This window comes from Balaenoptera acutorostrata, chromosome 19 (genome assembly GCF_949987535.1).
Source record: "Balaenoptera acutorostrata chromosome 19, mBalAcu1.1, whole genome shotgun sequence".
NCBI lineage: Eukaryota > Metazoa > Chordata > Mammalia > Artiodactyla > Balaenopteridae > Balaenoptera > Balaenoptera acutorostrata.
In genome coordinates this window covers 1792131-1807466 of record NC_080082.1, presented here as the reverse complement: position 1 = coordinate 1807466, position 15336 = coordinate 1792131, and the positions used below count along the sequence as shown (strand labels likewise).

Below are 15336 nucleotides of genomic sequence, written 5' to 3'. Positions count from 1 at the left end.
ATTTATTTATTTAGTTTGGCCGTGTCACACAGCATGTGAGATCTTAGTTCCCCAACCCGGGGTCGATCCTGTGCCCCCTGCAGTGGAAGCGCAGAGTCCTAACCACTGGACCGCCAGGGAAGCCCCTAAACTGCCTTTTAAAGCTCTCACCCGATCAGGCCAGGCCCACCCAGGGTGATCTGCCTCTCGAGTAATTTAACATCAGCCAACTGGGACTTTCTATCACATCTGCAGAGCCCCTTCCCAGCAGCACTCAGAGTCGCGTCTGACTGGGTACCTGGGGCTGTGATTCGGCCTCGGCAGGACCCTGACGTGCTGTGACAGTTGCTCCGCACGGACGCTCAGGGTGACTACTGCTGTCTTCTTAATGTGATGTGGGTGTTCCACAATTTTTGAAAAACAACACATTAAGTTGTACAATTTGAGGTTGACGTAATTGCATTAGTGGAAAGGTGTATTTTCTGTAATATTAATATTGGTATTTAAAAACAGATTCATTGCCCACTTAAATGTTTCCGTTATAATCTAAATACCATCATCCATTAAAAAAAATCCCCTGATGAATAAGCTTTGGACAGTCCAATTTTACATTGTCCCTTTTGCTTTTTGAACTTTCATTCCCATTTCATTTCCTTCACAAAATTTTATCCTGTCAACCAGGCTGGTACACTCCTTTGCAACAGAAATACGGATAGAAATTGAAGCTGAAAAATGTATTTCCTGTAACCGTGAGGCCTGGAGGGTTAAAAAAAAAAAGCTCTTCTGGATTGAGGTCTCATTACGGTTCTTAGTACACAGTTGAACAAAACAGGGTAAATTATTACCATTTTATAGTTAACTCTTAACAATGCAGTATTGTGAATTTCCCCTTGAGATGGATGGGGCTTTAGTGTTAGTTAATTCCTGAATCTCTGGAGGGTTATGAGTAATCTATCGCTTAAAATGACGCAGGGTTCAATGTTGGTTCCATTTCTGTTTTCAGTTTTTATAGTTTGAAGTTCTGAGAAACTTTGTTTACATAGATAAATATGTGGGAGATGAAGGAGGTCCTCATTTCTTGCAGGTGTGTGCCAGCAATCTTAGTGGTCTGTCATCACAGATTACTTTGATTATCTGTGAGCTGAAACACTAAGTAGGTCCTCCGTGCGCTTCGTTTGAGGCGAGTGGTAAGGAGTGACCCCCGCAGAGCGCCTGCTGTCTTACGTCTGGATGGACGGCGTGCCTGAATATGATTGCAGGGAGGCTTTGTGAAAGGGAACAACCACATTGGCCAGAGGTGCTCTCCTGGGGCATCATCTTTAGGACATAGAACGTTCTGGAAGGAGGGCATCTGGGAATTGAGGCCCTGCGGGGTCTGTACACCTAGGGACCCCCGACAGTCGGGCGTCCCAGGGCTCCCTGTGCTCCAGCTTGAAGCTGGTTGTCTCAGACCAGCATTTCCTTGATCTTAAGGTCCTTTAGGAAACAGAGGTATGTTCAGTCTAACGACTTTGCCGGATGTTGGCGTGAATCCATTTTAACCTGTTTATTTCCGGCAGACATCTCAGACCTTGACTGTGCTCATGTCCATCGTGATGTCCTGTCGGGGTGAGAGGGAACGCCTTTGTGTGGGTACCCTGTGTGTGACCTCGGTACCAAGTCAGAGGCCACCTGGTCACTTGTGGTGCCTGACCTGTGGGTAGGTGGTCAGGATTTGGTGGGTTATTTCAGGTGTCACTGATGATTAAGTAGCACGGCCGAGAAAATGATAATGCCTTTGAGTGGAATGCAGGTGATTATGCTTCTATTTTAGGAAAATACCCTGTGGTCCTGCCGTTCACTTCAGCATGAAACGGTGCCATTTGTGCCTCTGATTTTGGGGACATTTAACAGGGTGTGGCTGGGACGGGGGGCTGGGTTCTCATGGGTGCTTTTGGGTTCATGAGCTTTCCTCCTGTAAAATCAGGGTTTCCCCGAGTTGGTTTTTGGAGAGTGAGATCCAGGCATGACATTGCTCTCAGGTAACACTGCTGTACATCTCGAGTGCCTGTTCTTTCTGCACAAAGCACGGCGGGAAGCGCTGAGGGCTGGAAGGTTAATGAGCAAAAAATCTCGACGACTGTTGTGCCTAGAGACGAGCCGTTGGCTCCTGCGTGTTTAAACACGTGTCTCAAAAAATAAATAAATAAATAAACACACGTCTCCCTCCGGGAAGAGCCCCCGGTGGGGCACAATTCTTTTGTAGCATCTTTTCCTTCGACGCAAAGTCCCCGGACCCTTGGCTGTGGTTCCTGCACTGGCCCAGCAGAACCCAGAGGTCAGTGCCCGGCGGTTGCCCCGCAGCCCCTCCGCGGGTGTTCGCCCCTTTCTGTGCATGACACTCACATCCTGGGACGGACCTGATAAGCACAGTGGTCACGAAAGCCTAGATTTCAGATGGGAATTCGCTCGGATGCAGTGAGTAAGTCTCAAGCTGTTTTTCATGCAGACCTGATCCTTCAGAAACCTTGCACAGTGACAGCTGTGACACCTCCGTCTCTTCTCTGTAAAGATGTAAATATTCCTAACCCGACTCTCCTGACAATGCCAGCAAGGAGCAGAGCTAGACACTCTCCATTAAGAAGCCCACCCCCGGCTCGCCCTTTGCCCGGTGTCACTTGTGCACGTTGCGCAGCCCTGCCGGGGCCTCCCCTCTGGAGCTCGGGGCGTGGGCGCTGCCTTTTGATGACTCTGTGCTCTGACAATGAACGCTGTCGTGTTAAGGTCTTCTTTTTTCTGTGATTCTTTTGTTCCCTAGCGTCGTCCCCCAGACTACAGTAATTCTCAACAGTGATCGGCAGAACGCCGTTGTAGCCAAGATGGAAGACCCCCTGAGCGGCAGGGCGCCGGATCCCCTGGAAAATATCATTAGCAAGTCAGTAGCACGACACCCCACCTCTCACCGCCACTGCCGGGGCCCCGGGGACAGGGCGGCGTCCTGGGGCGCCCGTGTCGTTGGGCCCGGGGTTCTCCGTGGCCAGGGTCTGGGGAGGACGGCCCGGCCTGTGTCCACTGCCGCGTGTGCTGGCGGGAGGTGCCCTGTGTGCTCACCACGGTCCGCGAATCCCGTCCTCTCACCTCACTCCCATCTGTCTGTCTGTCTGTCTGTCTGTCCGAGCATGTCGGGTCGGCGACGCCCCCTCTGGTTGGCGAAGTGGTGGAGGTGTTTCGAGGTGGTGCCTTTTCCACTCCTTTTTCTTTGGAGACGCTTTGCCTGTATCCTGGGTCAGAGGCGGGAGTGCGTGGAGGGCACCGTCACCGCTCGTGTGCTGGCGCCCCGCCGGCGTCGGCCTCACCGCGCTGCTTCCCGGCGAGTCTCACAGGCCCTCCTGCAGCCGGTCCCGCTTCTTCCTGGCTGTAGCCCGGGTTCCCCAGGGCCCCAGACCCCCAGGAGCCCGGCCGTGGACGCTCCGGGCCGAGGCCGTGGGCCGGCAGAGCAGCAGAGGGTCCGTGTGCCTCGTGCCCACGAGGGCGGAGTCGTGGCCAGGTCTGGAGCGTTTAGCGAGGTCCAGCCCCCAGGATGGAGCCCCCCAGGGTTTGCCTCGGCAAGCAGGGACCTCGCGCTACTTCCCCTTCCCCATGCGCGGCAGCGTCTCAAAGGAAGTCGAAAAGGTCATTCAGAAGGCGGTAGCGTGTCTCCAGGTAATGGAGCACTTTTTGGAGCTGGCGGGTGTTCTGGTTTCCTGGCAGCGTCTTACTGTTCTGTGTCAGGGTCCCCTGTGGTGGTAAGGCTATCCCCCAGGAAATCCTCAACTGGCTTTTTTAACCCACTCGAGTGGTTTCTGTCGGTGGGCTAGTTGGGAGCGAGAGCTGCGTCTTCACAGGCCGGGTCATTTCTAGGACGTCTCTCGGGACGGAGTGGATCGGTGCAGTCAGTCTGGGTCTGCAGGCATACTTTCTCCCACTCAGCCTTTCCTTTGACACGGCCTCACTCTCACCCTGATTCAGACGTCAGCATTTTGTAGGGTCACCTCCGTGATGAGAAGGCAGCGTTCTAGGCCTTGAGTCACAGCGAGTTGTGATTTCACTTCTTTCGTGATGTAAACATTTTTTTAAACGTTTCAAGTTTCATACAGTTTCTTGGAGCCACAGACTGTTTCCTGCTATTAATCTGAGTAGAAAGAGCTGAGGGAAGGCTGGTGGCCCAGCGCGCGTGCAGAGGTAGCTTCTCTGAGACGTGAAGGGGAGAACGTCGGGGTACAGAACCGTCTCTGCGTGTTGCTGTGCTGCTCTCACCACACTGCTGGTGTCTCTGTTTCCCGCGCAGCGCGGTGCCCGGGCGTCGGCAGAACACCATCGTGGTGAAGGTGCCCGGTCAGGAGGACAGCCACAATGAGGACGGGGAGAGCGGGTCCGAGGCCAGCGACTCCGTCTCCAACTGTGGACAGTCAGGAAGTCAGAGCATCGGCAGCAACGTCACCCTCATCACCCTGAACTCGGAAGGTGCGTCCTCGACGCTGCTCCTCTCCTCCGCGTGGATGGTAACGGGTGTGCCGCGGCTCCTGAGCAACTCCGGCTGAGACTGCGCGGGTCCGTGACACGTGGCCTGTTCACTAGTAGATGTGACAGCGTTGTACGGTCTGCACACGGGGGGCCGTGAATATGGGGGCGCTGCGTTCACGGGGGGCCCACTAGCAGTTACGTGTGGATCCCTGACCACATGGAGGGTCGAAACCCCCCATATTGTTCTGCGGTCAGCTGTAATTTTTTTCCCTGCTTTTTAGAAAAGTAATATATGTTGTTTTTGAAAGATGATAAGATATGAAGATGACAAAGACAGTACAAATAACCGGAGACATTCGTCATCCAGAGATATCTAGAAATCTTCTGGGCTTTTTCTACGTTAACATACACGCTAGGTTTACGATTTTGTAACTCGCTTTTCCCCATTGCATAGTAGAAATCTCTCCACGTTAATACAGATTTACATAATCGTTTTCAGTCAGTTTTGCTTATTGAATCTGGTTCTGGAGGCTTCGTGATGATGGACAGCTGTAACTTGAGAGCTATCGGTCGGCTCACCTGTCTGACCACAGCTCTGTGTGTCTCTGACGAGGGCCTCACGCAGACTCAGAGGGGCTGCACGTCCAGGTTGAGTCCACGCTGCCCCTGCCCACTGTGATATAGGGGGAGTGTCCTCTCTCCTGCTGGGTCTGGGGTCCACTCTCACCTGGCTCTGGGTCCGGGCGGCGGCCTGGCATGCCCTCCAGAGGGTTCCTGCCACCTGGCAGCTTTGTCCTTCTCTCGAGGGCTGAGTCGATGTTTCCCAAAACAGCGCAGAGAGAGGGGAGGGGACTCGGGCAGATGTAGCATCGTGTCACCGAGTCCTCAAGCCTATAACTTGTTAACTAGGAAGGGCGGAGAGGTGTTTCTGCTTCTCCGTCTGAGTCATTGATTTTTCCTAAGAGCACAGTATAGATTTTTCTACGAAGATTTTCCCGTTAGACTTGTTACCACATCTGAAGCATGGAAAACATTTTCCTTAAAACGTCATTCACCTCTAACAAAAGTTGCTAGGGTTGAGATGGCAGAGCAGGGCACAGAGAAAAGCAAATTGGGCAACTTAGAAAAAAAATTGAGGTCTAATTTCCATTCCATAAAACTGACCATTTTAAAGCAGACGTGCCGGTGGGCTTTAAGTCCATTCACAGAGCGTGCATGTCACCCCTATCTAATTGCAGGGTATTTTTACCACCCCAAAGAGACGCCACAGCAGTACCCCCATGCTCCAGCCTCCAGCCCTGCCACCTCTGATCTGCTTCCTGTCTGTGGGGTTGCCTGTTGTGGACGTTTCATACGAGTGGAAGCACGTGGTGCCCTCCCTTTGTATGTGCACCAGTCCTTCATTCCTCTTTATGGCCAGATGGCGTCCCGTCTAAGTGTGTAGATAGGCCACACTTTGTTTATCCGTCACCCATCGATGGACGCTGGCGTTGTTCCCACTTTCTGACTGTCACAAACAGTGCTGCTCTGAACGTTTATGGGTAGGTTTTTGTGTGTGTTTTCATTTTTCTTGGGCTGATACCTGGGAGTGGAATTGCTGGGTCAGGGCAGCTAGTCTCTTTACTCATTAGACTTGAGGAAAAGAGGGGTGCTGCTGACTTCATCTTAGTGGATATCGAATGAAAATTACATCTGCAACAATTGCAGAGAAAGCTAATTGTTCTTATTCTTTTTCCATGTGGATTTTGGGTAAGTACTCCTGTAGGTCTGGCTGTGTACTTTAGGCCTAGTTTGTTTGGTTTAAACGGCCTCAGCTCTGAAACATGACATTGGATAATTTGGGGGGAGTCTGGGGTTATCATAAGAACAAAAAATGTCATCTTTTAAGTTTGTATTCCCTAATGTGATCTGATTAATGTGAAATATATTTCAGGGGGGACTGCAGACTGACTCTAATGTGAGCTTACAAAAAGGGGTCAAAATTTGAGCTTATTAGTATTAAGATCTGTAGGGAAAAAGTACAGGTTTTCTGTGTGTCTGAGTGCAAGCTTGCTGTCACTGTCCTGGGGAAGGTGTCCCTCCCCACCCCCCACCCCCACCCCGCAGTTCTATGTCCTGAGAATGTCAGGTTGAGCTACCTCGGTTGGCACGGGGTTTGGGAAGATGGAACAGAGACCGCCGGTGTGTGCACGTAAATGTGGGCAAAAGAGCTAATCTGCGAACGTCTCGCACTGGCCTGTAGTGGCGTCACGTGGCCAACATCCTGTGACATTTATGCAGCACTGAGAGTCGGATTCGCTGCTTCCCTCCCGCGTCCTCCTGGGACCAGAATAGCTTGCTCGACTGGGGAGCGTCCAGTCAGCTAGTTCCTATCAGAGAAATGGGGATAAGATGTAGGCGCTGAAGGGCTGGAGGCTCGGCCTTCGGTGGAGTCGTCTTACTTCCTGATAAGAGCCCAGGGCTGCACATAGACAGATGTTCTTCTCTTCTTATAAAAGTATTTCTGTGCCTGATTGCAGAGAACCACAGAGTTTCAGAATGGCTATTTCTTAAGAAGTCCGCATTGTCTGCGCGGATTGGCATGCCGTCCCCTAGCAGATCTTTCTTATACTGCAGAGGTGCCAGGGGATTTACCCGTGCGTTAATCGGCAGTTCTGGCTGTCACGACACCACCTCCATTTGGATCAGAGAAACGCTGACTGTGGGAAGCAGTGAGCCGTAGGCTTCTTTCTTAGCTCTTGCCCTTCTCTTCCCGGGCACAAGGTCTTCGTTTACCCCGACCTTTGGTAAGTACTGAAAGTGTGTGGGGGTTCATCGTTCAAAGATTAAGCTGGTGAACTGAGTCAGAGAAACAAATAAGCCAAAATGGACCAAAAGTGGGATCTGTTCATTAATGAAGGGATTTAGTTAGATTCTTAATAAAGAGTTTAAATTCCTGCTGTTTATGCATTTGATAATTCTCACAGAACTTGACGAATCCTGCATGTAAAATGTTTGGTACTTGCCTTTAATAGGGAAGTACTTCTGTTATAATTGAATTATTGTCAGAAATCAGCCTTGTGTATGTTGCAAAGCCCCGAGTCAGTGAAATGATTTATACGCGCATATCTGTGATGTGCTGGGGTGGGGGGCAGGGCAGGGCGATAAAGTCTGGGAGGAGCAGGTGATTCGGGAGGGTTGTCGGGCACAGCAGGGGGGTGTTGCTGGGCTGTGGGCTACGAAACAAGATCAGTACAAATAGCTGTGTTCACGAAACTGCAGCTGTACGTGTGCTGAGGAGGAAATTGAGCCAGAAACATTTCTTGAGAACTTGTTCACATAATTTATTTTACATGAACTTTTCTTAACACAAATTCTTTCTTTTTTTAAAGCTTTGTTTTGATGTGGACCATTTTTAAAGTCTTTATTGAATTTGTTACAATATTGGTTTTGTTTTATGTTTTGGTTTTTTGGCCGCGAGGCATGTGGGATCTTAGCTCCCCGACCAGAGATCGTACCTGCACCCCCTGCATTGGAAGGCAAAGTCTTAACGACTGGACGGCCAGGGAAGTCGCTGCATAAATTCTTTGTGTATTTGGTAACATTAAAACGCATTTCAGCAGCCGCCATAAGTTGGCTGCTGACAAGAGCAGGGTTACGGAAGAGGATTAGTGTAACAGCGTCAGTGGGTCTCTGTGCAGGACCCCGTAGTGAATGGTCCCTGATCCCAGATCAGAGAAGAGTGGCTGGGGGGTGGCGTCACAGCGTCCCTCGCCGAGTCTCGGGTCGGCACGTGGGACCCAGCATAGGGACACCCGGTCTCTGCCCAGCGCTCCCGCTCTTTCCGCCAAGTTCCTTGGACTGCCGCTGTCGTCACAGTTGAGCTCATGATGACTGTGCTCAGCGGGCGGGATTCCCCGGGAGAGGCTGGGCTCCGTCCGAGGTGTGGCCACGTGGTTCTGTGGGATGGGCCCAGCCTCGGGGACGGAATCGGCTGCAGGGCCGGAGACGTTGTGTTTTCCCTTTCCCTACAGCATTATCCTGTATGTAACCTAACCCTTTCGAATTCCCAGTTTAAAAACCCCAAATTGTCAGTCTGTCCATAGCTTAAAGATGTCATGTCAGTCCCAAAGAAGCAGAGGTGCTTGGGCTACAGGCACATAGTTTACTGTGTCTAAAGCCAGGAAGGCAAGCTGTCAGGTTCTGTGGTTGGTTGGAGTGTTACCGATTCACTGCAGGTATCACCCTTGAACGAGGCTCACAGTCAGGGTGTAAACACCTTAATTCAGAAGGGCTCAGAAACAGGCGACAGCTTCTAAGGACGGAGTGTGATCCATGCTGGGAGGTGGCCCACAGGGCCTGTTCTGGAAAGCCTCCTTGAGCCCCTTCCCGGGGCTGCTTGGTCCCCCCCACCCCCAGCCCGCACCTCACACGTGGAGAAGTTTGTAACCAGCTTGGGCAGCCTTTAGAAAAGCCCGATGGAAACTCAGCCTGATCCCTGCTCGGGCGCACGAGGTGTCCTCGGAGGCTGGCCCGGAGGTGCTGGAGCCGGCCTCGAGGACCTGACCTCATGTGACCCCTGGGCCGTGTGTGGACACCCCGTTCACCCCAGAGCCTGCGTCGTCACCATCCCTTGGGTGGAGACTGAAACGCCTCCCTGGTGGTCCCCTCTCGTGGCTGCAGAGACCGAGCCTGTTGTGAGTGACCGCTGAGGGGGACCGGCGCCCGGGGCGTCTGGGAGCCGAGGCAGCAAGTGTCCGAGTGGCCCATCCTGGGGGCCCTTCCCTCCATCACAGCTGCCCGCACAGGACTCAGAGGCTTCTGGGGCCCCCTGGACGGAACAGCGGCGTCTTTGGAGAGAGCCCGGCCGCTGGGTTGGGCTTGGTCCCGGGTGGCATTTGGAGTGCCTGGCGACCTCCCAGCCTGCACGAGACGTGTGCAGGGCGTGCAGGCTGCTGTCGGAGGGCTCGCAGTGTGCCCTTTGCTTTGGCGGAGTGGTGACGCCTTGTGCCGCGTTTTCTCAGAGTCCCTGAGTTGCGGTAAGGCATGTGAAGTCCTGGCACGTAGGAGGCGCGGAGTAGATACTGTCTTGTCTTTGCCCCACGCGATTAGCTCCATACTTGGGAGAGAGGGACGCCCACGCCTAGGCCCGGGCCCGGCCGAGTGGCTCGGAACCAAGGCTCCCTGGTGTCAGTGGGCGTGCTGGTGTGTGCATCAACTACCTCGGGACGTGTGCCTGTGCATGTGTGTGCGTGCATGTACCCGTGTCAACGGGTGGGGAGCAGGGGAGGCATGACACAGGTAGCTGCTTTTTCTCTTTGTCAAGCTGGCGACCCTGAGACTGTGGTCATCCTTTTCATCTTGGGGCTTTCTCCTGTTCGTTTCATTTTCCTAGAACTAAAATAGACCCTCAAAAGAAATATTTGTATTCTGAACTGTTTGGTAAGAAAGTTCAAGCTACTGCTGAAGGTTTTTCTTTGAATAGGTTTTTTAGAAATGTCAGTTAATTTAATTAAAGATTTAAATGATTGGAATAGAAAGCAAGTTTATTTTTCTTATAACCCAACTGGTAGTTTTTAAATAAAGCCACTAGAATCTATTGTTTCAGATGCCAAAACTGGACCAAGCTATTTTAGTAAAATAAATATATCCTTTCTGAATTGTCAAAAGGCGAATTTCTCAGATTTCTCAAATATTTATGTGGGCAGGTGCTCCGTCTTGTTTTATATTTAAAAGACATGATTCATTGTCACTGGTGCGAAGCTGGGCCCGGGCTGGGCTCGGGCTCTCGGGTCCGGTCAGAGGTGCCTTGGGGCTGAGTCAGCAGGTGTGGCCCGCGCACCTGGGTGAGGATTGTGCGCCCGAGAGTCTGGGCCAGGGAGCACGGAGGTGCTGCCGTCTCCCGGGAGTGCCTCGATGGTGACCGTGCAGCCCTGGTCCTCCCTGCCCCCGGAGGGGCCCCCTGTTCCCACGGCAGTGGCTGTGTCGGTCAGACGTGCTGCAGGCTGTGTTTCTTGTCTGCCTAGCTCGGGCTTCTTGCTGGTCAGATGACCACACACCTGAGACTCACAGCATGAAGGAAGTTAGGTTGTAGACAGGTTATAAAATGCCTTCCAAAATTTTGAGGTGTTTGAAAGAAACTTTCTGGACAGTTCCCTATGTTACCAGAGGTGTTTAAGCCATTATTTTCTGGAGTGATAGGGAGGGAAAATAGTTAATTTTTAGACTAATTTATTTTTTGGGGGGAGCAGTATTCCCTGAAATAATAACTCCTGTAAGAATTTAAAATGCCATCTTTCCTCCTCCAGAATGTCCTGGTAATACTCCTGGAGGCCCGTCTGCCAGCTCTGGGGCTGGGCGTTCGTCCGTGGCCACGTGTCAGCGGGGAGCTGGGCGAGGAAACAGCCCTTGCGGGCCCGCGGAGCCCGTCCCAGTGGCTACGCGCCCCCTCCCGCTCACGGTGGCCAGCCGGTCGCTTCCTCACTGAGCCCGTCCGGCCCTTTCCATGTTCTCGTCTGCAGCACGGCTCGCAGAGATCATCCATGAAGACTGGGGAGTTTCTGATCAGTCTGAGGATGATTATTCTTTACGTAAAAATGAGGCTTGGCTTTCCTTTGTGAACTTTTTCATTCATTTAACGTGGTGTTTTGCCTTCCTAAGAATTAAGTTTAATAGGTGAGGTCGCTTTTTCGTTCCTTCCTCCTGGATCAGTTTGACAGTGCCTGCCTTTACCCACGTGTGCCCCCCGCTGTGTGCGTGGGACGGCGTGGCGCGGCCCCGCCTTTCTCGGTTGTCGCTGCAGCTGGGAGGCTGAGGCTGTCCGGGGTGGCGTCTGCAAGGAGGGTGGCCCTTTCTCTGGTGCGTCGCTGTTGGAGCAGTAGGGCCAGGTCTGGGGCTTGGACAGGTGGGGCGCTCCTTGCCCCGGCCGGAGAGACGAGGCCCCTTGCTGGGGGCTGGCAGGACTCTGTCCCTGCCCGCCAGCCCCCAGCCCCGCAGCCTCTGGTTCTGTCGTGGTGCATGTGCGAGGGCTCTGGCGAACAGGGTGCTTCCGGGGCTGGGGAGCCGAGGAGGGGGCGCGTGTGCGGGCAGCCCCTGGGGAGGCCGGCTCTCCGTTGGAGTCAGTGGTGGAGAAGCCGAGCCGGCCTCCCTCTTGGACGGAACGGCCATCCCGCCACCTCCACGCACGCTCAGCGTCACTTTGATGAGACGTTGACTCACGGTTTGGAAAAGGATGCTGAGCTCCTGCCCAGCGTTTACTTTGCTTTAAAGATATTATCTAAACGCGGGAGCCGGCCTTGTAGAATTCATGATACTTGTTCCTGAGAAAAGCGCAAGGCTCTCTGGCCCCGTGGCGGTTGGGGTGGAGCCCGCAGCCCACTGTCCTTGTGCCCCACACGGCGCCCCTCCCGCAGTGGCCTGCCCCTCCCCTCCCCTCCCACTCCCCTCCCTGTCCCTCCCTCTACTTGCTTCGGTGGCTTGATGGCCGCAGGTGGAGGGAGGGTGGTCCTTCCACTCTGTTTGGTGTAATTAAGCCTGTGATTCTACACTCGCTGAGGGTTTAGATCCTGAGCACTAGACCCAGTGCCAGGCATAGAGTTGCCCAGTATCTGTAGGTAAACTAATAAACTCCCCAGGAGTTGGAGCCTTCTTGGCATTCCAGGGATGACTGAGAGCGCCTCTAGAAGTCGCTTCCCATCCACGTTTAGATCACGTGTCCACTAGCTTTCCTGTAGGCAGGTAAACGTAATAGGTGGCTGCTGGCGAGAAAACTGCACGTATCCGAGCCTGTGCTCGTAGCTCTCCCTCTTCACTTCTAAACCATCCGTGTTCCTGAGAAATGATTCTTCTGACCTATCTCTTATTCCGAGTTCCAAAAATCAGGTTTGTGATTTGTTTTCTGTCCTTAGCTAAAGTCAGGAGCTCAGCCTCCCCGGCCCTTCCAGCAGCCGCCCCGGCCCCGTGGTGACGCGGTCGTCCTGACGGGGTTGCAGAGCCTCGCCTGGCGTCGGAGGACGTCGTGTGACTCAGGAGCCCGGCCGGGAGCGGCTGCCTGTGGCGTGGCAGGGCAGGGGGTGCGAGTCACAGACCGGCTGGCCTCTGGGCCTCGTGCTCTGCTCCAGGCCTGCGGCAAAGCCAGGCGGGGCTGGTTGCCCTCTGTGGGGCCTTCTTTGCGCATAGAGGCCAGAATGTAAATGTCAGGACATTTCAAAACAAATCGCCTGAGAAATCTTAAAACAGTGATGACCCTGGCTGGGACACGACTTAAAGGCCCGCTGGCCTCGGCAGGAAGCTGGGTCCCTCTTAGAGGTTCTAACTCTCCCCCTTATCGCCGCCACCCCCCACCCCCGCCCCAGCGCTGGTGCTTTCAGGGGCCGCCTCTCACACCTTAACTTGCCTCCACGTTAGGATCAGAAGGGAGCGTTTGGAAAGCGGCCAGGTGTCCAAGCAGAGTCAAGAGTTCTCTTGATTTGTGATCATAAGTGGAGTTTCCTTTTGCCAAAGGATAAGGCTTTTTAAAGTTGATGTTTGTGTGACAACCGTCAAGCCCTTTCACACACACGGTCAATCCTGCAGCTCCTGGCAGGCTGTGACAGAGAGGGAGGCTGGGCGGGGGGCGCTGGCCCACTTGGTCAGGGTGTAGCCGGGAAGCCCAGTGCCCACTCTGTGCCTCCGAAATCGTCCCTCATCCCAGACGGAGCCGGCGGGGTGCCGGTGGGCTTGCAGACAGGGGGTCTCCCGCCTCTCCGCCTGGGCGGGAGGAGCGCCAGCTGCCCTCTTTCTCTCTGTGGGCCCCCGCCTGTCCTGTGAACGCCCCGGGCTGCCTCGCTGGAGGCAGAGAGAGCGGGGGGAGTCGCTGGAGCTCACCGAGACCCCTCTCTCTTGCAGAGGACTACCCGAACGGGACGTGGCTGGGGGACGAGAACAACCCCGAGATGCGGGTGCGCTGTGCTATCATCCCCTCCGACATGCTGCACATCAGCACCAACTGCCGCACCGCCGAGAAGATGGCGCTCACGCTGCTGGACTACCTCTTCCACCGCGAGGTGCAGGCCGTCTCCAACCTCTCGGGCCAGGGCAAGCACGGCAAGAAGCAGCTCGACCCCCTGACCATCTACGGCATCCGCTGTAAGTGCGGCCGCCTGTGTCTGCCGCCCCCCCCCCCCCCCCGTCCCGGTCGTGGGAAGGCTCCGCTGGCGGTGGGTGCAGCGCTGCGGGACCCATGCTGTCAGGGGGAGGGGGCTCTGGGTCGGATCTGGTCACGGAGCCAGGAGAGGAGTTTGTGGATCGAACGTCTCCTTTAGGAAGGGCTGCCCAGGGCCTGGCCTGCGGCAAAGACACCGGGGAGTGGGGGCCTTTCAGACCCTGGCCTCCCCTGACCTGGGGCCGCCCTCGAGGAGGGAGGAGGGGTAGAGCCGAGCCTTCCCTACCCTCCGTTGACAGCGGCCTCTCCCGGGCTTCCCAGGGGCACAGGCAGCCCACCCGCCTCGTCCCTGTCCCAGAGGGCTGGGGTTCTGGGCTGCCCTCGCTGGTGGTGGCCGGGGACCTCGTCATGCTGAGCTGGATCCCCCGTGTGCTGTGAGGGTGGCGCAGGCTGGAGTCTGTCGTGACGGCGTCGTCTGGGTGACATCTGGAAGGGGTGCGGCATGCCCGCTTCCTGCTCGCCAGCACCCGCTGGCCTGATCTCACCTGAGAGCCCGCCCGACCCAGAAGGTGTTCGACACGGCTTACGACAAAGACACGAAAGAAGCAAGTAGGCTTCCGGCAGAAGGGTTAGGTGGCCACGTCTGAAAAACCTGGTGCTGGAGAGCCGCTGCGGCTGGCGTGAAATTTAAATCTAAGTTAGCAAGACAGAAGGGAAAACAGATGACCCAGCGTTCACCATCTCACAGTAGAGAAGGCGTGCCATCCTGCCCGGGGGAGCTGGGTCCTCACACAGAGCTCTGACGGCGATGCCCGGGCCTTTGGGTGAGGGGCGGTGAGAAGCAGGGAGAGGAGCTCTCCAGGAGCCTTCACGCACAGGGCGGACAGGTCTTTCCTGCGTCTGCACGCCGACCTTGGTGGAAGCTGGGGTGTGGTCTGGCTGCAGGTTTTCCTGACAGGTACTCAGCAGGGCGTCTGGTCCCTGCCTCACCCCAGGGGGCTCATCCTCCTGGTCCCCAGCTCATGGCCCCGGCCATTCCGAGTCCCCATGTGTGTCTCGGAGCCTGGGAATCATGTGGGGTGGCTCCTGAGAACCCACCCGTGGGACATGCTGAGGTCAGCCCTCGGAGGGGAAGAAAGCCGGGCACGGTGGGCAGAGCCCGGGCCAACTGACAGGTGCGTAAGGACTTTGCCGTCCGTGTTCTAGGCTTTGTGAGGCCTGGGTCGTGCCTACCTGGCTCTGAAAGCAGCCATTCTCACAACGCGGACCGATGGGCGTGACCGTGTTCCAAAAGAATGTTGCTTTCGTGGCAGGCAGCGTCCCCGCTCTAGAGCACGGTGCCAGCCGGGACCCTCACAGCGCGCCGGCTGATGCCAGGGCTTCTGGAGACCTGAGCCGGAATGTCAGGCTTGGCCTGAGGGTCACCTGGGGGCCGCCATGGCTGCTGCGTGTTGCAGGGGTCACCGGTTCTCTAGGCAGCGGGTGGTAGGTTTACTGCCCCGAGCTCCTGAGTTACAAGCCGGGTGGTCGTGCTTACAGTGGAGCCAGCGGTGGGCTGGAGAGTGTTTTGGTGCGAGGCCGGCCTGCCTGTGTTCTCTCGGAGGCTCCTGTGCCTGGGAGAAGGGTGGGGGGTGTCTGGGGGCTGGCTGGGAGCCGTGCGGACAGCTGCTGTGTGTAAGCAGCCCAAATTGCCCTGTACATTTAGCGTACAGTTTTTTCTTTTTTTTTTTTTTTTTTTCTGAGTTTTTGGTCTC

The 15336-nt window shown here is 55.0% G+C and overlaps 1 protein-coding gene across 7 annotated transcripts in view; it reads left to right on the top strand.

Annotated features, from left to right (window-relative positions):
* The window catches only part of BANP (BTG3 associated nuclear protein), a 102328-nt gene that overhangs the window by 47581 nt on the left and 39411 nt on the right, over positions 1 to 15336 (top strand). For 5 of the 7 annotated variants that reach the window (XM_057534474.1, XM_057534477.1, XM_057534473.1 and 2 more), the window contains 3 exons: positions 2777 to 2893; positions 4286 to 4461; positions 13327 to 13566. In XM_057534474.1, coding sequence (XP_057390457.1) covers positions 2777 to 2893; positions 4286 to 4461; positions 13327 to 13566 — 533 coding nt within the window. The remainder of the gene's footprint in view (positions 1 to 2776; positions 2894 to 4285; positions 4462 to 13326; positions 13567 to 15336) is intronic. The other 2 variants (XM_057534479.1, XM_057534478.1) reach the window with 1 other exon arrangement.